General features: G+C 38.1%; 1 protein-coding gene across 7 annotated transcripts; it reads left to right on the plus strand.

Annotated features, from left to right (window-relative positions):
• Positions 1–230: 230 nt before the first annotated feature.
• Positions 231–23,461, plus strand: LOC124168530 (polyubiquitin-C). 7 transcript variants are annotated; one of them, XM_046546861.1, is made up of 11 exons: positions 231–405; positions 861–1,051; positions 1,193–1,420; positions 1,499–1,726; positions 1,805–2,032; positions 4,800–5,027; positions 5,121–5,348; positions 18,088–18,315; positions 18,411–18,638; positions 18,717–18,944; positions 23,204–23,461. In XM_046546861.1, exons 2-11 carry the CDS (start codon positions 862–864, stop codon positions 23,245–23,247), a joined length of 2,058 nt encoding a protein of 685 aa, XP_046402817.1. In that variant the 5' UTR covers positions 231–405; position 861; the 3' UTR covers positions 23,248–23,461. The 7 variants fall into 7 exon arrangements, with proteins under 7 accessions (XP_046402817.1, XP_046402824.1, XP_046402823.1 ...); XM_046546868.1 differs by lacking the exon at positions 18,717–18,944; XM_046546867.1 differs by lacking the exon at positions 18,411–18,638.
• The last annotated feature ends 1,001 nt before the right edge of the window (positions 23,462–24,462 follow it).

Below are 24,462 nucleotides of genomic sequence, written 5' to 3' on the forward strand. Positions count from 1 at the left end.
ACGTGAACTATACGTGCTATACGGAAGTGGGTTATTACCATATGAACTCTAAATTCACATTATTTATTTTATAATAAGAAAAAAAATATTAAAATATTTCCTATCGAAATTTTAACGATTACATAACATTAAACTATTGGCGAGAAGTAATTTTCCATGTTTTTTTGCAAATCGATCGATGAGTCGAGCGAGCATCTGATAATTTGCCCGCTCGGGATTGGTCACTGGCTGAGGGAGTTTTTGTCATATCATCTGTGGAGGTTCGTCGCGCTGGTTGTCTGTCGGAGTCCCTCTATTTGTGAATAAGTAATTTGTCGCTGTTCGTATTAATTCGACTGCGAATATATTGCGTAAATCTTGAGTTAGCGGCAGGAAAGAATATTTGAGTGGCCCTCTTGTTGCCAGGTAAGGTTATTTTGTTGTTTCTGTAATTCTTGATTCCAGTTCCATACAACTCATTGCTTGTTTTTCTCATTATCTTTTATCTATTGCAGTTAAATACACGAAAGATAATTTTGAATATATGATCATTGTTAGAGAAATCGATCAAAATTTAATGAGAGAAAGAAATTTTCTACTCCCGCGTCAGCTAAATATGGTAGCCATTTTGAGTTTGTTGCGTCAATTATTGAAGTTTAACGATCGTTTTGTTTTGCCTTTGCATTCAAGATACAATTTTGTTTTTATTTTGTCACGTTAACTATAGGTATGATTCGATCGTAATACTGGTGACACTGTTAAAAATTTATTTGTTACGAAACCAAGGTCGGGTGCATTCGTCGATGGTGCGGATAGCAACAACAGAATAGACTAATTTTGTTGTTCTCTAGGTTGTGTAATTAATATGCTTTATATTTTAGGATGCAGATCTTCGTTAAGACACTGACTGGGAAGACGATTACTCTGGAAGTGGAGCCGTCTGACACAATCGAAAATGTGAAGGCCAAGATTCAGGACAAGGAGGGAATTCCACCCGACCAGCAGCGGTTGATTTTTGCGGGGAAGCAACTGGAGGATGGACGCACTCTTTCAGATTATAACATCCAGAAAGGTACAAATCTACTAGAAAATCCGAATATATTTTCATTTAATGAGTGACCCAGTTGGGTCCTCGTATTTATGACGAAAACATTGTCGATTTAAGATCGAGGCAGCCATATTGATTGCGCTCGTCATTGATTTTGAATTCCAGAGTCCACACTTCATCTAGTTTTGAGGTTGAGGGGAGGTATGCAGATCTTCGTCAAGACCTTGACTGGTAAGACGATAACTTTGGAGGTTGAGCCTTCAGACACCATCGAGAATGTCAAGGCCAAAATTCAGGACAAGGAAGGGATCCCACCTGACCAACAGCGTCTGATTTTTGCCGGAAAGCAGCTTGAGGATGGTCGCACATTGTCTGATTACAACATTCAAAAAGGTAAATGTGGGTCTTGATTTGTTTTGCTATGAATTACTTCTTGTGGGGCAGAATTTGTATCGATTTATATTTTTGCAGAGTCCACCCTTCATCTTGTGTTGAGGTTGAGAGGAGGTATGCAGATCTTCGTCAAGACCTTGACTGGAAAGACAATCACATTGGAGGTTGAGCCCTCAGACACCATCGAGAATGTTAAAGCCAAAATTCAGGACAAGGAAGGGATCCCACCCGATCAACAGCGTCTTATTTTTGCAGGAAAGCAGCTTGAGGACGGGCGCACATTGTCTGATTACAACATTCAAAAAGGTAAATGTGGCTCTTGATTTATTTAACCATGCATTACTACTTGTGGGGCAGAATTTGTAACGATTTATATCTTTTCAGAATCCACCCTTCATCTTGTGTTGAGGTTGAGAGGAGGTATGCAGATCTTCGTCAAGACCCTGACTGGAAAGACAATCACTTTGGAGGTTGAGCCCTCAGACACAATCGAGAATGTTAAAGCCAAAATTCAAGACAAGGAAGGGATTCCACCTGACCAACAGCGTCTGATTTTTGCTGGAAAGCAACTTGAGGATGGCAGAACCCTGTCTGATTACAATATCCAGAAAGGTTAATGTCTTTATTTTTCAATCCGTGGGAGGTACATAACATCATTGTGTGTGTGGCGTTATAGGGAATTGTAATTATACTTGGAAAGCTGATGTAATTATGTGAGAAGGGAGAAGTCATTCTTGTTAATTAATTTTGATTATGGGCTGGGCTATCTATTCTTGTATAATAACTGACAAACTTGGCCATTTTAGGAGATATTTAATAGACAATGTAGTTAGCTGAATCTTATTCCTTTTGAAAGTGTATTGTTATTTTCATTGCATACATTCATTTATCGATGGTAAAATACTTCAGGGGTATATTTTTCAGAACTTGGCTTGTTTGCTTTTGTGAACAAGAGACACTGGATAAATTTTCATGCCTTGATAAGAAAGTAGCTTTGAGTCTATCATTAATGCTTGTCCCTACTGCTTGTTTTGTTCTTTATTAATTTCTATTTCCCAATCAACAACTTCTGTGGTTGATGACGTTTAAGGACATAATTATTAGGTATTTGGGTGAACGGTACATTGTTCCTTGAGAAATTGGTGCATTATGATTTTGGTCATTAGGTGCAATGATTTTTCATTCATTTCTATTATGGTGTTACTGGGCACCCTTAACCCATACCCTGTTTCCGTTCTCATTCAAACTGATGAAACGTAGATGCACCCCCTCCTCCCCCATTTCATATTGTAACTACAGTGGAACTTGGTTAGTACATTCCTCCTTAGTACGTTTTCCTCCGTAGTATGACGATTTCTTTCGGTCCCGGTACCATCGGAACAAAATACAGGCAAAAGTATTTGGTTAGTACGTTTGAAAAAATTGCGCTTTCCTGGTTAGTACGCTCAATTGCCAGCCGTGACGCAACCTGCAATTCGTTCTCCAGTATCTTCTTCAGGGTCATAAAGCTCCGAATTCATGATTTAATTTATTATTACTAGCCATTAACATTCCTGCATTCATTCTACATATCTTTCTTCGACCGTGATTTATCCAAATTCATTTCTCAATTTTTATGACGTGCTGAATTTATCAGGAATGTCTGACTATGCAAAACTGCAGCCAATGAGAAGCCCCAATTTTCCCCACCCAGAGCTCCTCACCTTCTGTTGCCTCTGGAGTGCCCACTGTGCACAAATTTCACGAGTGGGCAATTGTTGCTATTGCACGAGTTATCATGATGAAGAAATGAGTCTTGTCCAATTCCCACTTTATCTAAAGCAGTACTGCACGACGTCAATGCTACGGAGTACGTGCGTATTTGACTACTGCTGCGGGAGCAGACGATGCTCTGGATCTCCACGCGAAGCTTAGATTAAAAATACTTGATCTCGGCACGAAAGCAGACGACATTAAACAAATTTTTAAAGTAAATTTCAACTGTATAATATAAAATCTTCTTGTAATTACGTCATAATCTAATAATCTTGCGTGTTATTATTCGATATATCGATCGATAAAACAATCGATATGGCTTTATTCCAGAAGCGAATGTGTATGGCTGTTGCCGTAATTTAAGGTTAATATAATTTTGTCCAATTTTTATGATGTTTAAAAACAACCCGTTGACATACTCAGGGTTGTTGTTATATTCTCAGAGTATGCTGTGACACAAAAAGAAATGACTTAGCTTTACTTGTCCTCTTTCTATAAATACATATAGGATAAATCACGGGAGAAAGACGCCGTTTTCATGTAATTGTCTTCGGGAAATCTATGAAACATTGTGATTTTATTCACATTGTATTGTTTTTCAATGTAGCACCCATTTTCTTTATTTTAAACGTGAAAAGAGTTCAGGAAGGCGGTCCTACGAGAACTACCAATAGTAATTGTAATTATGACGACTTTTCCACAGATTGCAATTACCCTGACTGCTATTTTTTACTTTCCTCGTTAGCACGTTTTCCTGGTTAGTACGTTCATTTTTTGTGGTCCCTTCAGAAACGTACTAAACAAGTTCCACTGTATTTAGCACCTTCCCTATAGAGAAGTTCTCTACTCTTCACAGTTGATGATAACATGGGTCCTTTTGTTGTTTAACCTTCAATGATTTGAAATGTTTGTTTGAGTTACCTGCATATGGTGGTCTTTGGAATACATGGAATGAGCTACATTGAAGAAGAATTTGATCCTCAAAATCCATCTGCAGTTATTTATCATGAAAGTGAAGGCATGCTTAAATTTGGCTTATAATGGACTTCTAGAAGCTCACTTCATTCAGGGGTGTCACTTCATCAGCCAATATTATTATTTTAGAAATAGGTATGTTGTTTGGTGATAGGGTAGATGTGTTCTTCTTTGGAACAGCCATAGTGCCAACATGAATTATTTAGGTTGTCATACCTAATGTTTTGATGATTTAGTATCTATTAACTTATGAATACTTGCCATTTTCCATGATTTGATAGCATCACTGAGCTTAGTTGCTTAGCTGTTGGATTGCATAATATCATTTTCAAAGGGAACTTCTCATTAATGAGCAAATAGTGATCAGTAAACATTTGCATGAAGATATTCTTGCATTTTACTGCACTTATTTTTGAGATTTGAGGTTTGGCAATAAGTGCGCACAGTAAGATATTAGTGCAAGTAGGGAATTAAGGGAAGTCAGCCCTGTAGGTTCCTTTACTGACATGGCATATAATTATTTTGTCTACTGTTGCGTCCCTGTTTCTACTAGCCTTGAGAGTGCAAAAGCATTGCATATTATTGTCTGGATGGTGGCCTGAATCACTGCTTGTTTAAAAATTTAATCCACTAACCTGGTTTTCTGCAGAGTCCACCCTTCATTTGGTGTTGAGGTTGAGAGGAGGGATGCAGATCTTCGTCAAAACACTGACTGGAAAGACAATCACATTGGAGGTTGAGCCCTCAGACACCATCGAGAATGTTAAGGCAAAAATCCAGGACAAGGAAGGGATCCCGCCCGACCAACAGCGTCTTATTTTTGCCGGAAAGCAGCTTGAGGACGGGCGCACTTTGTCTGATTACAACATTCAAAAAGGTAAATGTGGCTATAGATATATATACTGATATGCATGTGTCTTTCATCTCATTTCTTATGGGGCAGAATTTTTAACCATTTATATTTTTGCAGAATCCACCCTTCATTTGGTGTTGAGGTTGAGAGGAGGGATGCAGATCTTCGTCAAGACCCTGACTGGAAAGACAATCACTTTGGAGGTTGAGCCCTCAGACACCATCGAGAATGTAAAGGCCAAAATTCAGGATAAGGAAGGGATCCCACCCGACCAACAGCGTCTTATTTTTGCCGGAAAGCAGCTGGAGGATGGCAGAACTCTATCAGATTATAACATTCAGAAAGGTAATAATTGTACATATTTGGTCTTAACTTATCAAAGTATCAAGAAAGTAAATGTAAGACTCTTTCTAGCTTAACTGAAATAGCACTTGAAAGGCATTTTGCCGTGTGTAGAGATAGTTGTAATTAGGACTTCATTTTTGTTTTATAGTATACAGTAGAATCCTGATTTAAGGTTTTTCAGTGGGGACAAACTTTAAAATACTAAATGCGGAAAAACTCTAAATGAGGACCTGCCATTTTTTTCAGGTTTTAGGGTCTGTAATGATTGAAATGGCTTTTTATGAATAAAAAATACAGTGGAACCCCGATTTATCGTTCCCGCATTCATCGATTTCCCGCATTCATCGTTCGCCGCTCCTGGTCCCAAATTAAGTTCCATAAAGACAATGTAATTTTTTTCCGCATCTATCGTTCCCGATGTATCGTTTTCCCGCATTGATCGTTTGAAGATCGCGGTCCCGTCGAATAATTTTCCCGCATTCATCGTTTGACAAAAATGAGACTAAGTGTTTACAACGTGTTATTTATGACTAATAACAACAGACACATAGTTTGAATCTTCTCCAGGAGATTGAAATGCGATAGGGAGAAGCAGAGTGCCATGGTATAGTTACATTAGCGCATTTCCCAAGATTCGGTATCCCCTCCATATTCAGCACTCGCCTCCCCCTGGTTGAAGCTTTCTTCTTCTCCGAAATAAAAAAAGGTCCCAGCTCGAGCAGGGATCGTATTACGACGACCTTAGCTTCGAAAGAAAATATCAAGTTACTCGAGAACAAAAGAAACCTTTTTCACGCCTCCGCCTTTCTCGACCGCTGACTTTTTTTTAGCAGACTCGCTTCAAAGATCCCCACTTCTGGAGGTCAACTGCTGCATGAATCACCTATTAGCCCCAAAGGTGTCTAAAAATGAATTTCGGCAATTAGTATTATACTTTTATTAGATTGAGATATTAGTGATGTGCACGTATTTGAGTAAAGAATGATACCAAACACGACGTATTTCTAACGTTATTTAAGCATTTTAAGCAAGGAAATAGTTGGAATAATACGATGGTGATTTCTGACGAATATCGATATCCTCGCAGCTGATAGTGAGCTTCACGGCAGTTGATGCAATTTTTTTTCGAAAACAGGGCGTCTGGTTACAATTTAAGAGTTATGCTACAAGTCTCATTTGTCGGAGGTGCTAACGAAGCGATGTCTCCTCAGGATATTTTGTTTCCCTCTGCTAGCAATCTGAATTCATCTGCTCATGTAGACCTACGCTACTTACTGTTAGAAATGAGTGGGTAAGTTGCCTTCTCTATAGGATAAAAAATTTAATTGCGCAGTCATATGGTCATACTTCACCCTCTGCAGTAAGCTCTGCCTACGCCATACGCGATAGCGACCCAAATTAGTGCCGAACTTCACCTCGTACGAGTGGTTCCGTACTTTCTGGGGTGGGTTGACTTAAAACTATAGCACATGTTTTCCGTGTGGGTTCAATGGAGTCCGGTTTCATTTTTATTAGTTTTATTCTTATTCGTCTTCGGACCATGGCCCTTCCGAAGACACAAGTGAGAACTTTAAAAGATAGACTAAAAATAATTGATGACGAAGAAAAGAATCCTGGCTAGAAATACGTGAATATTGCAGAACGCCTCGGTATGTCCGGTAGCACATGATGGCAGGGGTGGGGGTAGAACGAGATCCCTGGTGAAAACAAGAAGTGGGATGAAGCCGAGGATCAGGTGGGCGTGCCGCTGACGATTAACGCCACATTGCCTCAATCATATTAAAAATTTAATTGCTAGAAAGGAACATTTCAAATAATAAACTATTTTTGGCCTTCTTGATCCATCTTATAACCAATCACTGCGACGGCGAAATCAGTTGTTTGAGGCATAGCACGCACATTTCTCTCGGAAATACGTGTACTTGAAATGGCATTTGATGGATAAGAATTTTTACATCGGACAGAAATGCATTGAAAATTCCGAGTGGAGTGCAAACATTTTTTAGCAAGGCGGCTTGTTCCTTTAGGATATTTGAAAGAGAGATAAGTCGAATCAACAATATGACCTAAGTGTTTCGATAAAGTAATAATATTCCTGTAATCGTCTAAAATCTTGTTTGAATCCATTAATGAATATCATAATTCGGAAAAATGAAGAGTTTCCTGGGACAAAGGCAACCCGGACAACCATTCCCGCATCGATCGTTTTCCCGCATTCATGGTTTTTTTCATCCATCCCCCTGAAAAATGACAGATCGAGGTTCCACTGTATTATATTACGTAACTAAAAGGTGCTGCATGCAGCAAAAAATTGTTTTCAGCCCTATGAAGGTTGGATAATATTTTTCAGGAATCTGCTAAAAAAATGGGTAGTAAAAATAAGTAATGAGAGGATGACAATTGTTTTAAAGAAATATTTTAAGAAAATTTTAATTTGCATCAACTGAAAAGCATTCCCACACGGAATATTATTATGGAAATTAGTGATTCCATTTTTACGTACATTTCAGTGGTCTCGATGAAATTTTAAATTTTTTTCTGTAAAAGTGACATGTGGGTGACTATAGTATTTCTAATATAGTAAGAAAAGGTGTAAGTACGTACTCGAAAAATCGTCATTGAATCTATAGAGGTGAGTGAAATAAAGGGACAGCTGAAGATCGCTAATCCCAAAATCTAAACTACCAAATATCTAGTAAAAGGGAGGTTTTCTGGAATTATACCAACTTAACGTTTTCTGTTGCCTCGGCGAAACGAGGGATTTATGTGCCTTTAAAAAGCCTCCCGTGTGCACATTTTGGATTTCGAGGTCATCCAAAAAAGGAGAATCTTATTTCTAATATGCGTACAAGTCGATGGTGATTCAACTCGATGATGGCACCAGATTCGTTGTCATATATCCGCGGCCTCATGCAGGTTGAATGGAACCGGGAGAAGTTGTTTACGCGGTGCACTGATCACCTTAACTCCGACTCACCTTGTTTCTCGGTGGCTTTTAATGAAATTTAGTTGGACCTTGAATAACGATTAGGTAAACTTCAAGTTAAGTTAAAAGGTTTAATCTTCAACAAAACTGGATTTCATCAGAAAAATTGTCAGTGCCTCTGGAGTTTGGCAATTTCGTCAGGGTTATGATGTCCAAGTCAACCACCAAGGGATACCTCCCGGATTTTCGTATTTTTCCGCGCTTATCTATTCTACCGTGAGTATGCGGTGATTTTTTTTCCAGTATGAGCAATTTATTTTGAGTCATGGACCGTGATAGTTCGTCAAAACTCCGATGGGGTAGTTTCCTTCATCAAAGAAAATGAAAGGCATTGATTGCGATTTGTTACCCACCATTAGTGTATTCATATTATACAAATTATTTCGTTTTAGAAATACTGACGAATGGCAATGGTCCGTTTTTATCCTCATTTGAAAAGGGCCAGATTGGCGCCCATGCCATGCCACTCCGCGTGACGTCACAGGGACCTAGTTTCTATACGAGAGGATAGGAGTTATACATCGTCTGAGGTTACCAATGCATGCATGAGGCGTAGAGCTCAGGGTAACATGTCTTAATAATCACTTATTAAAACTGGCTAAGGTCGGAAAGTTTTCTTCATTTGATAAGGTATTAATAAACCTTTTTTAAGCCAAGCGCTACCATTCAGCAAGGTACTCAGCTACCCGCTGGCAGCCTGCGACGTATCAGCGCTAAGCCTCGCCTCAAGGTCACCTCACCGGGCGGGTGGGGGAACCAGAAATACGACGTACGGAGATATTTCCCGGCATTCATACTTGCACGTCGCGTTTTCGCGCGCTTGAAAATTTTCACTTTTCATTTAATCGCGAAAAATAGATATCGTCATTTAAAAATCTAAAAGCGTGAAATACGTACTCCAGGAGTAGTAATCTTTCGATTTAGGCAATAAAAAAATAATAGGAAACCACCCTATTGTCATTCTCTTTTGACATTAATTAGCACCAGATAGATATTTTTGAATCGATATCAACCAGCCGCATGTCGGTAAATTGGCTTCGGGATATCTAAATTACAATGTAAAATAATGTTGTTCTGCAGGGAAAGAATGCTCTCACTCACGGTCATGACAGGGGAAACACTTCCTCTGTTCTTTCGCTGTTCCTCCGTGGAAACTGACCTTGGAATGGATTACAGAAAGAATCTTCTAGTGAACTGCGCAATTGATATTGGGCCTCCTCTTTTGAAAAGAGAAAGTAGCCGACTGGAAAAATATTGGGCTAATAATGGACTGCCTGTAGGGAGTAGAGTTGAAAGGGGCATTAGCCATCAATTGAAAACATTACGAGAAAACATTATTGTAGCGGCCCTCGGAGGATAACTCGTGTCATCAGTCGTCACATATCATCGAAGTCAAGATCAAGAAGTAAAGGATAAGGTAGTTCGAGGTTATTAAGGGATGACTTAGCTCCATTAGATCGGATCTGATACAAAAAGTGCCTGGTGTTTGGATCAGAAGGGGAGCGAAACATTACGAGAAGACAAATCACCTAGCTTGCGAGTTGAAGGTCCCAGTGCAGCATTTGCGGAAGAAAGCAGTTGAAGAAGCGTTCCCCGGTAGATTCTATCGACTCTTGGTAAACTTTCATGAGACTGTTCTTGTTGATGAGCATAAATTCGAAGATTTGGATGAACCGTCATGAAAAAACGTAAAATCGAGCAAAATAATCTTGAGCGGGACAAATTTTTACGACCATAAATGCAGAAAAAAGCAAAATGCAGAAACACTAAATACAGATAATTTTTACATTGTCCTAATAGGGAATGAATCGGGAACCAAAAAAATAAGCGCTAAATGCAGAAATACGTTAAATGCGAAGACGTTAAACCCGGATCCGACTGTATATTGTTACTTCAAATCTCAGCTTTTTTGCTGTATAACGTGTCGAGATCAGCAGGTATTAAATACTGCAATAAATATCAAAGTAAGTAGACACTGATAGAAAACTCAGATCTCTAATCTTTGGGCATTCTCTGATCGATGAAACTAAATTTAAGAACTTTAACATTTGAAGAACAGTCATATTTGCTGATGTAGAAAAATCACACAACTGGTTTTTATAACTGGCCCAAGTTAATTTGACGTTATCGTTATTAAAATTACAGCCATTTTAAAAGGCCATTAAGTTTGGTGAAAATCAAATTAAAATGTAACTAAGTTAATGCAGTAAACTCTTGATTATACGCAGGGATGCAGACATACAAAAAATATTGGGGTGGTGGTCAAGACAGGGATCATGCCCCCATAAATTTTTACAAGTAGTGAGTTTTAAGTTTTTTAAGCATTTTAGAAGTCATATGATCAACATTAGAACCCTGATAACTCTTCTCTCGATATCTGAACACTTCGGGGAAAATTGACAAGCCTGACACATATTTTCCTCACACCCATTACAGTTAGTGAGGGTGCTCGGGCCCCCTCAGGCCCCATGGAGTCCGCGCCACTGATTATACGTAGTGGATTATAACTGGAAACTTGGCACTGTAATATCAAGTTTTTTCATAGTTTTGAACCTTTTTAATAAGTCACAAAAAATGTTAGCTTTGTTCCCACTGCCCTATTTTGCATATAGTAGCCTTTTTTTCCAACGTTTTTGATGGTTATTTATGCTAGCATTTAAAAATATGATTTTTGTTATTGATTTTATGCTGTAAAAGATCGTTAAAAAATTATAAGACCCTAAACTGCCCATTCTTTAAAGTAAAATATCAACAATCTTAGAGATAAAGAAATACCTGTCTATTTAAAAAAAAGGTAATCAAATTACCGTAGACATCTGGTCATAACAAATAGCAATAACAGTGAATAGCCATTACGTATTTTTTATGCGTAAGATGGATAGTTTCCAACGTCGACAAAATTTTAATGCCTGCCGGCCTAACTGCCATTTATGTCGCCATCTATTGCTAGGTGACAAGAAATTAAAAAAAAAGACTAGGGTCTTTGCCTGTTCCCAGAATAACTTACATAGGTTAAAATTTTTAGTTTGGGCCCTTAGTCGCGTGAATTTATGATCTCTTTTTAATTCTTACCGTATTTCTCCGAATATAGTCCTTCCCCCCTAATTTTGAGGCTTGAGTCTACGGAAAAAAATTAAAGAAATGGGTTTGAATATAGTCATCCCTTTACTTTTACTGTGGGCATTTTTGGAAAAAAGGGGGGACTACATTCAGACTAATACGGTATATTCATTATGATTCAGTTACAATCATAAATTACGTACGATATGATTTTCTACCCCTTAATATTTGAAGTAAATTCTTTTTGGGCTATCCATCAGGCTTCAGTACTCAATCATCATTGAGGAAGATAAAATGAAGACTTACCGTATATCTCCGAATATAGTCCCCCTCTGAATATAGTCCCCCCCCCCCAATTTTGAGACCTCAGTTTTGGGAAAAATTTTTAAATGTAAAGGAAGGCAATTTTTCTGTGGTTAGCAAGTTAAGATTCTAGATTCGATAAAAACTATTATTTTCTGTGAAGATTAAGAACAAATCTGTTCACATATTTTCCATCACAACAAAATAACTATACCTAAAACATGTTGTGATCCATTGCATGTATTAGTAATTTATAGTTCCTTAATTAACCAGATGTAATGAAGAAATGAGAAAATTTTTTAATTATCCAAGGCTATTGTATTTTTTAAACCTTCACAAATTATTAATATTTTTGATTTCCAAATGACTACAGACAATGTCAATATATAAGCTTTAACTTAAATCTCATAAGCAGTATTGCATTTGGCCCTGAAACTTCCTTAGATCCAGTGTAACACACCCATCAAGTCATCACAAATCCAAGTGACCTGAAGAATTTAGGAAATCTAAATAAAATTGTGTTAAATAAATTATAAATATTATAAAAATATTGCCATCAAATGCCTGCTAAGCAAAATGATTAAACTACAGGACTTACAAATATCAAAGTAACAAAATTAAGAAATAAACTTTTTCCAACAAACATTAAAACTGAAAAAAAATTACATCAATTTTCAATGCCTCGTCGCGAATCATTGCATAAGTTACACAAAGAGCTTCTGCTCCGCATTTGCGCACAAATTTGACGATATTTTCCTCTAATTCTTTGAATCTGCCGCATCGAGACCCCCGAAATGACTTCCGCGATGTATTAGCGCTTTGCAAGCGCTATGAATACTATGATTTACGGCGTATTATGCAACGGCTATTTTTAAATTGGCATCGAAACTCCGTCTTTGATGGCCTCTAATCTGCCGCAGGATTGATTTTCATCTTTCTACTTGATCCATCACCTCACTGTTGAACGTAAAATTATTTTTAATAAAGAAAATATTGCGGAAATAATTGCGAAACGTTATGCGACGTAATTTATCGATCCTACTTACCCTGGCGAATTGAAGATATTCCTCAATAAATTGATCACACTTTCGATGCTGAGTCGCTGTATTTCGATCAAATGCAGAAATGCCGGCGCTTCTGGTTTAAAGTCGTCGATTATTGCGCCTTTTCAGAAACAAATGCATCATTTATTGTGCATTCTTGTCCTGCGAGGGCGGTAAAGGCAGTGGTTGTAAACACGAACCGCACGGGCACACGGGCGTATAGCAGCTACGGACGCAATGAAATGCTAAATCGTCACGAAAGGTTCACTGGGTCATTCCATGTGAATTCAACACACCACTCAACCCGACCACCTCAGATTTCTTTCAAATTTGGTGTATTCAATAGTACTGGTAAGTGATGGAAAAATATCAATTTGTAGAGGTCAATGATGATTTTGACAAAAGTTACAGGTCCGCAAATGTTGTGAATTTGTCAAAATTTCAGCGTGTCTCTCTAAAGATAAATGACTATAATTCCGGTTATATTCAAGGTAGAAAAATGAAACTTATGGTTTTGGAAAGGTAATATATAGGGCTTTACAATGATATACAACACGGCCTATTTATAATAATTTTAATACTCGAGGTCATTGACCTTGACCTTTGACCTTGAATATCTCAAAACACCCCCCCTTCAATTTTTTTTATAAAAATATATGTTAATGCTCATACATTTTTCTACACACATACAAAATATCAAGATGGCACACTTAGGGCGTCATGCCCAAAAAATTATTTGTCTACAGAACTACACAAGCAAAATGCAAGAAGTACCACTTAAATATGAAATGCCCATTGTTGAACGGTATAGGTCATGGCTATATCATTACAGTGTTACAGAAAACAATGTGATGGGTAGCTTCAATGAAAATATAATAAAACTTTGTTTCAACTCACCTCATAAGTTTCCAATTAAATTGTTGATGTTCGCCAGGTCTGATCCAGGGAGACTGTATGTCCTTCCAGTTTGTTTCAAAGGATCGAGCCTTGTGAGAATGTCATATCTTTTGATGATATGACTGTCTGGTTTGGTAGGGAACACAAACGATGGAGATGGTCCATGTGGGTGCAAGAATCGGGTTTGTACTTCATCTGTGTCTTGATAAGTGTGTTCGACATATGCAACCCACCAGTGATTATTGTATAAACAAGCAACGAATCCATGTATGTCTGTAAACAATATTTCTCTCACCACAGCTGTCACTGACTCACCTCTACACTCTGATGAGATGGAATATGCCTTTGTCTTCACTATACCTTTTTTAATAGGTATGACACAATGAAGTTTATGGGTACCAGGAATCGTCCTAGTATTTTCGAAACGATGCTTTAGCCTGGCCATGTCTTCATCGTGATGGGTAGTCGGTGTATAATTGAAGGTACATGAAGGGATATTTACTTTGCTCCACTGAAACAACTCTTGTGCTGTCAATATGTGGTTATCGAAAGGTCTCTTGAGGCTTGCAAGTGTGGCTAGTCTTTTTACGGTCCCTGCAACCCCATCACAAGGTCCTTTGCCATGAGCTGTAGTAAAAAAATGCCATTCTGCAGTGACACCAAAGTCTTCCTGATGGTAGCTCAGATTAATGAAATCCTTTCTATTTTTATATTGGGCAGCACATCCATCGGAAAAATAATAAATGTACTTTGGAGTTGAAAAGTGGCATTTCAGGAAATTGATGAAATTGCGCTGGAAGCAATAGACACGTACGGTATCATGGTGAAGGCAGTCAGATATTTCTACATATGACACATGCTGTATTTTATTAGATGTAACGTCTCGATAGTAAGCCACGAATGGATGAATTGTGGCTTGTGAGTTATTCCAGTGAAATCCTTGAACTTCATCTTGAATGATGGAGTAATTCTCTGCAAAATCACAAACCACAAGATATTCATTCACTTTGAGTTCTTCTTTTGTAGTTTTAAAGAATTGTGACTGCTGTTGTGTTATGAATGAGTGTCGTATTAGCTGCTTTAAACTGGATGAAAATGCCTCTAGGAAATCATCCGTTGATTTTGTTAAAGTCTCTAAAACTGCCCTGCCAGTAGTTAACCAACACTTATATGAAACTTCATCTATGCCATTTCTACGGAAGAGTTCAAACAGATAATCATTTAGTTTTTCTACACATGGACAATAGGGACATGCACCAAAGAAGCATGCTGGAAGAGCGGGATTGCATGTAACAAATGCTAAACAATGCTTGTATGATGGTAACGTATGTTCTTCGTGCTTGGTTAGCTCCTTTAATTTACATCCTTCAAACATCAACTTAAAATTTTGGTGGGAGACGCAAACACAAACAGAATGGGCTCCACTAGCACCCGCGAGAACACAGTGCTTCGGCCGCAATTCACAAAATTTGGAGATTCCAATTTTAAATCTGGATATGTTTCCTTGAAATATCTGTACATTTCCTTGAGATTGTGCAACACTAGCTGCTTCTGCTTATGCAGTCTAACCCCATTTTCTTTCACCGACACATAGTCCTTTTTTCCTGGCATCATACGGCTCATGTTATAGTCACAGTAAAAGTCACGTACACATCGAACTGTTTTCTCACATAATGTCTTACCTGGCTTTGGATTTGGTGTTACTAAAATACAATATTCTGCCACTAATTGTTTGGCTCTCCGTACCATGTAATCTGAGGCAGAAAATTCTTTCATGGTTTTCCTAACACTCCAGCTCTTCGGAAGCACAGTCAGAATCTGTACCTTGTCACATACACTGTCTGAACAATGAAACTTATCTTTGAGCTGGGCTATGATTTCACTTTCTGCATGTTCTACACTTTCTTCTTTTTCAGGTTGCTCCAAAAAAGTATGCTCCAAAACTGAGGCTACCTTTTTCAATTTTTCTTTTGGGTAATTTTTCTCATTTTGAAGTCTCTTTTTCTTCACAGGAGATGCACCTAAACACTGAAGGCTACTATTTAAATAATCCAGGGCAATAGCAGGTGCTATTTCATCTTCACTTACATCTTCTTTGGAAGTCCCTGGCATAGCAGAGGCTACTTCAGCATGTTCTGATAACTTCTGTGATAATTTTTTTCGGCATTTACTGCAAATTTTCCCACCTATCAATACATTAGGTGATTCATTTGCCATCCAATCCTGAACGTCTCTCAAATTTTTCTTTACTCTTGCATGGCCTTCTTCTTTAAATGGATTGCAACAGTACATTTTTGACTTGAAAGCCATTTTTCACAAACTAATGTTTCACATAAAATAAATAGTGCTAAAAATCACTTATGCACTTCACTGTAGTTCCAACTGAAGTCACATCCTGGGACAAGCAACACATAATTAGCTTAAATGACTGTCTGATTCTCACACATGCACTTCACTGTAGTTCCTACTGAAGTGACATCCATGGGACAAGCAACAGATAAGTAGCTTAAATGACTGTATGATTCTCACTCTAAATTAAACCCTCTAAATCTAATCAGATTAGTCTCTCACAGTTTGATTCAATAATGAAAGTATGTAATTAGGTTAACTGCAAATTAGTCTTAATTAGATTAACCACTCAAGCGTGACTATAAATGCCCGTAGTTCCTCTCTAAGCGTGCGCAACGCACTGTATGAGTCTTCTAAATGCCATGCCTAAAGCGTGGGCGATAGACCAAAGGCGTCCGAGTCTTTCATTAAGAATTCCTATCTCTTACACTTCCATTTGTGTACTTTTAGTAAGTGTATATGAGATATATCTGCCTGCTTTCATTCTGTGCCTCTTCATTGCCTTCGTTTGCGTGCTCGTATTTTTAATGATATTTTTTCCAGCTGATGCTAGGATGCTTCCTTTAGAAGCAGCGCCTGGTGGACCCTCACAGAAGATAGTCTTCCACTCACGCTCCGATTTATGTGTTTTCTTAGCGATTGTGTGTTCTGCATGGGGGCGCTGATTGCTTTCCTCTGTGGTTCATTATCATCTGCTTTTCTTTCTCTTTCATCGTGGCAATAATAGTGAAGGCATTGACCTGAATCTTGCAGCAGTGGAGGGGGCCCGAAAAAATTACCATTTTATCTAGTGTAAATTGGATACCGAAGGGGGGATTAGCCCCCCCTAGCTCCTCTTTGGAACCACCCCTGGTTTTTACCAATTTTAACTGTATTTTCATTGAAGCTACCCATCACATTGTTTTCTGTAACACTGTAATGATATAGCCATGACCTATACCGTTCAACAATGGGCATTTCATATTTAAGTGGTACTTCTTGCATTTTGCTTGTGTAGTTCTGTAGACAAATAATTTTTTGGGCATGACGCCCTAAGTGTGCCATCTTGATATTTTGTATGTGTGTAGAAAAATGTATGAGCATTAACATATATTTTTATAAAAAAAATTGAAGGGGGGGTGTTTTGAGATATTCAAGGTCAAAGGTCAAGGTCAATGACCTCGAGTATTAAAATTATTATAAATAGGCCGTGTTGTATATCATTGTAAAGCCCTATATATTACCTTTCCAAAACCATAAGTTTCATTTTTCTACCTTGAATATAACCGGAATTATAGTCATTTATCTTTAGAGAGACACGCTGAAATTTTGACAAATTCACAACATTTGCGGACCTGTAACTTTTGTCAAAATCATCATTGACCTCTACAAATTGATATTTTTCCATCACTTACCAGTACCATTGAATACACCAAATTTGAAAGAAATCTGAGGTGGTCGGGTTGAAAATGTCACTTTTCTGTGTTGAATTGACGTGGATTTACCCCACTGTATTTGTTTATTTTTCGCAATTATTTAAATTGTGTAATTATTAAATGAGCGACGGGTACATATACTATTGATTCAATTCTAGTGTTCGATTAATGTAATGATAGTGTGTGTTTAGTTTTCATTTTAATTATTTACTGTTTTGCGTCATTAAGTGATCAGTGTCGATTGAATTATTCTAACAATACTTCCAAGAAAAATTAGCGGCTACCCGATGGATTCCGTGAAAACGCATATTCGATATGCTATTTGAATCGGAAGAATCGTATCTGTACAACATTTGTGGTAAAAATTGTCTTAATTTCCGGTAAAACGTGGCAGTATTTACTAATATCTCCGATTATAATCCTCATAAATATACTAAAATAGAAAGACTACGAGAACATTAGCCATTATGCCGTTATTTATAACTTTATGGTCACCTTTAGTATGCTAAACTGGATTACACTCGATTATAGTCCCCCCCCTTACTTTTCCGCGGCCATTTTTGGAAAAAAAGGGGGGACTATATTCAGAGATATACGGTATGATTCCACATCAAGGTCATTGACGCCAGTAGTGAAGTGCCATGTTTATATAATGTCTCACTTATCTAATGACATTCCACTTCCAGAGTCCACCCTCCATCTTGTGTTGAGGTTGAGAGGAGGGATGCAGATCTTCGTCAAGACTCTCACTGGAAAGACAATCACTTTGGAGGTTGAGCCCTCTGACACCATTGAGAATGTGAAAGCCAAAATTCAGGACAAGGAAGGGATTCCACCTGACCAACAGCGTCTGATTTTTGCAGGAAAGCAACTAGAGGATGGTCGCACCCTTTCTGATTACAATATTCAAAAAGGTAAAAGTGGCTATAGATATATATATACTGATATGCATGTGTCTTTCATCTCATTTCTTATGGGGCAGAATTTTTAACCATTTATATTTTTGCAGAATCCACCCTTCATTTGGTGTTGAGGTTGAGAGGAGGGATGCAGATCTTCGTCAAGACCCTGACTGGAAAGACAATCACATTGGAGGTTGAGCCCTCAGACACCATCGAGAATGTTAAAGCCAAAATTCAGGACAAGGAAGGGATTCCACCTGACCAACAGCGTCTGATTTTTGCCGGAAAGCAGCTGGAGGATGGGCGCACTTTGTCTGATTACAACATTCAAAAAGGTAAGTGAGGGTCTTGATTTATTTTGCTATGCATTACTACTTGTGGGGCAGAATTTGTAACGATTTATATCATTTCAGAATCCACCCTTCATCTTGTGTTGAGGTTGAGAGGAGGTATGCAGATCTTCGTCAAGACCCTGACTGGAAAGACAATCACATTGGAGGTTGAGCCCTCAGACACCATCGAGAATGTTAAAGCCAAAATTCAGGACAAGGAAGGGATCCCACCTGACCAACAGCGTCTGATTTTTGCCGGAAAGCAGCTGGAGGATGGCAGAACACTATCAGATTATAACATTCAGAAAGGTAATAATTGTGCAAATTTGGTCTTAGCCCTCTAAACTATTATAGTCTGGCCATTAATTATGAAATGGCTTTGTCATAATAAGTTATATGTTGGACGATGTATTTGGCTGAGTCTGGGAAGCTTTTCTTTTACTCATACAACCCAAACTTCAAATTGAAACTGTGAATCGTTTTCATTTAGCTAGTTGAAATTGAATTTTTCTCCTCTACAAAGCCTATTTTCTAGCATTTTGAAATACATTCTGATCCTGAAATGGTTGTATATGTGGCATTAAAAAAGCAGAGGTCTCCTCATGTTTTATCATACTGCCTAAATGTTTTTCTGAAATTCCCCTTCTGCTGTGCTTAGATTGTCTTTTGAATTGATTCAAGTGTTAGAGGATGGATAATCATGTTGAAGTTTTGTTATAAATTATGTTATTTAGTGGCTGCACTTGACTATTACTTTTTGAAAGGTCTATATATGCTACTGTATTTTTGAAGTCAATACTTTACAGAGATAAGATAATGCCATGGTAATACAGGTGGTAGAACACATAGCTGTAATGCAGGCAAATGAATTTTCCCCTGAAAGTTTTACACTTGTCTTGCATTTTCTTTTGATTTGGTTGATATTGTAACCAGCCCGTTCAATGGGTCCTCCCTTCCCCTGATGCCTACGTCCCAAGGAAGTGGTTTTTTGCAAGAAATAAAAAAAAATGGAAAATTTTGAAATCCCAGATGAGTGTTGGGGTTCGCCCACGAGTAAAATACGCTGATGATTCAGATGGAAATGACGGTTAGCCACCTTACAATAAAGAAATAACAATTTATTATAACATTAAAAAAGAATTGTTGAACAATGAAAGGACCAAGTTATAACAACCCAAAGATAAATTTTAAAAAATCCATTTTCCCACACACGAACAGTGTTCACTGTATACGAGGAGGGGGGTCTTCACTGGGGGGGGGGAATGGAGTGCAGATACTTTACGTTCTGTCCTTGACGTTACTGCGCCCGTATGGCTCCGCGGTGTCGAACTTCCTTTCCTTGGTTTCAATTATTTCACTCACCACTCACTACAACATCGTTGCACTCTTTTTTTCTGTCCTGAGTCCTCACCCGCCGCACCTTTTTATGCCGTCCCTAGGGACGGCGGCGTGCGAAAACCAGCCATGCTATCGAATCATCCGATTCGATAGCCTGCGAGTTCAAAACAAAGCATACAACATAAAATAAAATAGTTGGTGGCTAACCGTTACAATATGGATCCGAAATTTTAAATTAATGGTTCAGTGAATGCAGTGTCCCACAAGAAAGATTGGGAAGAGTTCTGCACCTCGATTATGTAAATGTGACAGTGACAACGGTGATAGATGACCATCACGTTCTGATGTATCATGTGATCATGTAAGCCACCATCATCGCATGTATCATATAGGTACGAGCGTGCAAGATTGGTATCATTGAGAAATCTGAAGAGCCAATGTAATCCTTTGACACATCTGTCTGAGAATGCGTCGTCTGCGGAGTCTTTGAAATAACAATAACAAACTAGGAAAACATTAAATGGAGGCAGTTCAAGGCTAAGTACTTCGCTTCGCCAATTGGTAATATTATGATAAAGTACTCCTATTATGGTAAAGTTATGGGGAAAGTGTAGTATTACTTTGCGATGTGCGATAACGTAATCTATTATGCTAATGCTCACCTGGAGATGCTGCAGTCTTCATATTTGCTGTATCGTAGAGAATGGTCGAAAAGTCGTGACCTTGGATTGAAATTAATTAATGTTAAAATGATAATGGAAGTGTAATCGTGCTAGCAATTTGAATGGAAGTAGTTAATAGTTGATTTATGATGATGAAAAACCCAAAAAGGAGTTTAATGATGTTTATGTATTGGAGAATGTACTTGGCAAATGTTGATTATTAAACTTTGATATAAAGTAATTGATGTTTAAATCACAGATGTACTTCAATTAGCAGTACTTTCCAATTTGCTGCGTGAAAATAAAGCTGCTCAATCGAATTCACCACCATGCGCATATAACAATTGAACAATGTGGACAACTAATAAAGTCAATACAGCACTCCAGTAGAAATAATTAAGAATTTTATTGCTTTTTACTCGATTATAGGATATTTTTAAATTAATGAACAATTTTTTCCAAATACTTGCATTTGGTGCTAGTTTTTATTTCAGCATATGCTTGTCACCATCGGTTTCGAATGTGAAAGGCCGATGACGTTCGCAGCTTGATAAAGAGTGCGATCACGGTTTCATAATCGCTGCCATCGCCCTCCGTCGTGGGAATCCCCTTGCCCCTGGCAACGACATCGCTCTCGCCCTTCTCACAGTGACATAATCAGGGTGCTGGTCCTCTCTTTGCATGTGCTGTCGCGCAACGACGCTTGTCCTACTCATGAGCCTTGTTATTTAAAATCTTTCATAGGGGTTTTGCAACAGAATTTCAGGTGGGGAAAGTTTTAAGGCAAAATATGGCTCATAGTGTGACTCTTCCCAAGAGATTGCACAATCATTGAGGGAGTCAAGCGTGGTAGAGTAATAACCACGTCAAAAGTAACTACGTCCCAGGTTTCAGAAAACCACCCTCTGCCCTCCCATCAGACAGTGTCTCTGATGTTTTTTTTCTGAGATCACTCAGACCATAAATCATTGTCTTCGAAGAAAAATATTAGGTTATACGAGAACAATTGAAGCCTGTTTCATGCATATCCCATCTCACCAACTGACCTATATTGGCCTACCTACTTCAATTCTTCATTTCTGGAGGACAAAGACTAGGTGAGTGATTTGTGGGCCCTAAGATGTCTGGATAGCTTTGGCAATTGGATGACATGCGCGAGATTTAATGAAGAATGGGACCAAGTGCGATGCATTTCTGACGATATTCAAGTTTTTTCAGCTCTAATTCATTGTCAGAAAGTTATGTAGTTACAACGAGACTATACTAATATTCAACATTGTCCAAACAGCACAATTTTTAAAATAACAAGCACAGCATTATCCCCCTCTAACAAGTAGAGAGGGACTGGAAACGCCAACTGCATATGTCACGTAGCTTGCCTGGCTTCGCTTTGAAGGCAATGTGTCACAAACTAGCAAGATCTGACATGTTCATTTTTTACAATCTTTAATTGCTTTTTTTCTCGAAATTTTATGAGAGGTGCGTTGTCTTTCATCAGCATATTGAATTTATAGTCATGATCTACCAAATCAGAAAAGTTGAGCTCGATTGACCACCCGACAGTCCTGTATTCCCCATTTAGTGACTGCGTGGGGGATGGTTAGAGGTCTTGGTGTTACTTCATGCAGTTTTAACCCTTTCGCGCCAAATGCCTCACCTGTGCGGCGAGGATTTTCTTCCCTAAACAATGAATGCCACACCAGTGCGTCCTGAATGTTCTTACCCTAACCAACGAATGCCGCGCCTGTGCGGCACAGGTCGAAAAAAGTGACCGTGGTGGACACAATAGACCCACGGACGCGGTCGCCCCTCACAATCCGCCTTAGCACGAGCCCAGTCCCATCTTCGGCCGCTCAGATCGACCCTTTCCTATCCTCTCCACGCGGTCAACTACTGTTATTTGCAGTGTGTTTTAAAAAAAAAATATTTGTTGCTTACTTTTGAAATTCAATGCTAGAAATGAATTCTTTTTTTTTTGCTGACCACATGGAAATTTTAAACAAAATTCTAACGTTAATATCAAGGGAGTTTTAGACCAACTAGTAAATATACTTAATCCATCTATATCAACGTTAGAACTTCATTTAAAATTTCTGCACGCTCAGTAAAAAAAACGCAAAATTCATTATGAATGTAAAAAATCGATGCAAACAACAAGTATTTGCATATATTTTGCATTAACATTTTGGCCAGTTGACCGCGAACTCGTGCTAGGAAGGGGCTTTTAATCCGTCTGGGGCAGAGGCCGAGGAAAGGGATCAGCGCCCTCTGAGTTGGGTCCAAAAATGGTTAGGGAGGGAACCACTGCCTTCAGTTGATGCGAAAATGCTTTGTACAAGGGAGTAAAGAAAACTTTCAAGAGGCTTGTATTGAGGAAGAATTTCCCTGAACCAAGGTCCGGCGCGAAAGGGTTAATTTTGGTAGACCTGCTAGTGGCTGGGTAACCCCCTAAGCACTGCTTCTGTGTTTTGGTATTATGGATCTTTCATAACTTGTCCTGTGAGCTTCAATGGTCTTTGATGCAATAATTTTGTTTCTATTTTCTAATAATTTCTTTTTTATTTTCAGAATCTACCCTTCATTTGGTGTTGCGACTCCGTGGAGGCCAGTGAAAAACATTAGTAACCTCCAATTTTTTTTTTTTGCTTGAACGAAAGAACCCTGGTGGTATGACCAGTTTTTAACATTCTTTTTAGTTTGAATTCATGCTGTTGTTAATGGATTTTTGAAGCCCATTGAATTGTCTGCATTCCAGTAAAATATATTTTCTTTTATAATTTCTGAAAATTTGTTTCGATCACAATAATAAAGTCTTGGCAGATTTAATTGTTATTATTTATTCACTAATTTATTGATGGTAATCCCAGAATTTAGGATAACCTTATCCATGCGTTGAGTTCTAATTAAGTAGTATTTGCTCAGAATTCCATCAGTTGGTGCTTACAGTAATAATGAATCTGATCTTAAGTTATCATTATTAGCACATATTTGCTAGGTAATAATTTATACAGATATGGTTCATAAATAAAATGTTGATGTTATCATCGTTTACTTGCCAGCAATGCCATATGCATATACAGCATGGGAACAAATTGAATTCATATTTGTAACAAGGGAATGTATGCACATCTGCTTTGGAATATTATTACCAGCCAAAATAAATATGTAGATAACTTTCACTCTCAACTCTGATGAAATTTTAATGATATTTAGTATGCCCGAGTTGTATAGCATCAGCTTATTTATTATAAAAATGGCACATTAGTAATGATAGCTGACAAGTAGTTTCCTGAAGAATATCTTCATCCTTTTAGGGTACTAGAGCAGAAGTTAAAACTCAAACCGTATGCTGAGGTATATCTTGACTTACATAATGAAGTGTTACATGCTATGTTGAACCTTTGTCCTTTCAGTTTACTTAGGCTCTTGAAACCTTGGATCAGAATTAGTAAAAAAGTGTATAATATCATGGAGTATGTTGATGAATGAATTTTCTTGAATCTCGACTGCTTTAACATTTGTATGATTGTATCACCTAGTATGAAAAAGATGTGTGAGAGCAATGGTGTGTGGCTTAGGCCCAATTCTCACTACAGTTTATCTAGAAGCTTTATAACTGATGAAGAAAATTATACTGTGAGCTAAGAAAATTTTTCATCAGCTGGTTGCATGTAATGCTGAGAAACTACAGCTTAATTTTGAGAAGATATTGTGCTGAGGCATTTTCATTGTGATGGTGTGGACACGACGTATTAAGCAAATATGACAATTGCATGCTCCAGCTGGATAAGTTGCCACTCTGCAGCTTACAGTAAAGGGAGGTACCC

This window comes from Ischnura elegans, chromosome 11, assembly GCF_921293095.1.
Source record: "Ischnura elegans chromosome 11, ioIscEleg1.1, whole genome shotgun sequence".
In the NCBI taxonomy this organism is placed as follows: Eukaryota; Metazoa; Arthropoda; class Insecta; order Odonata; family Coenagrionidae; genus Ischnura; species Ischnura elegans.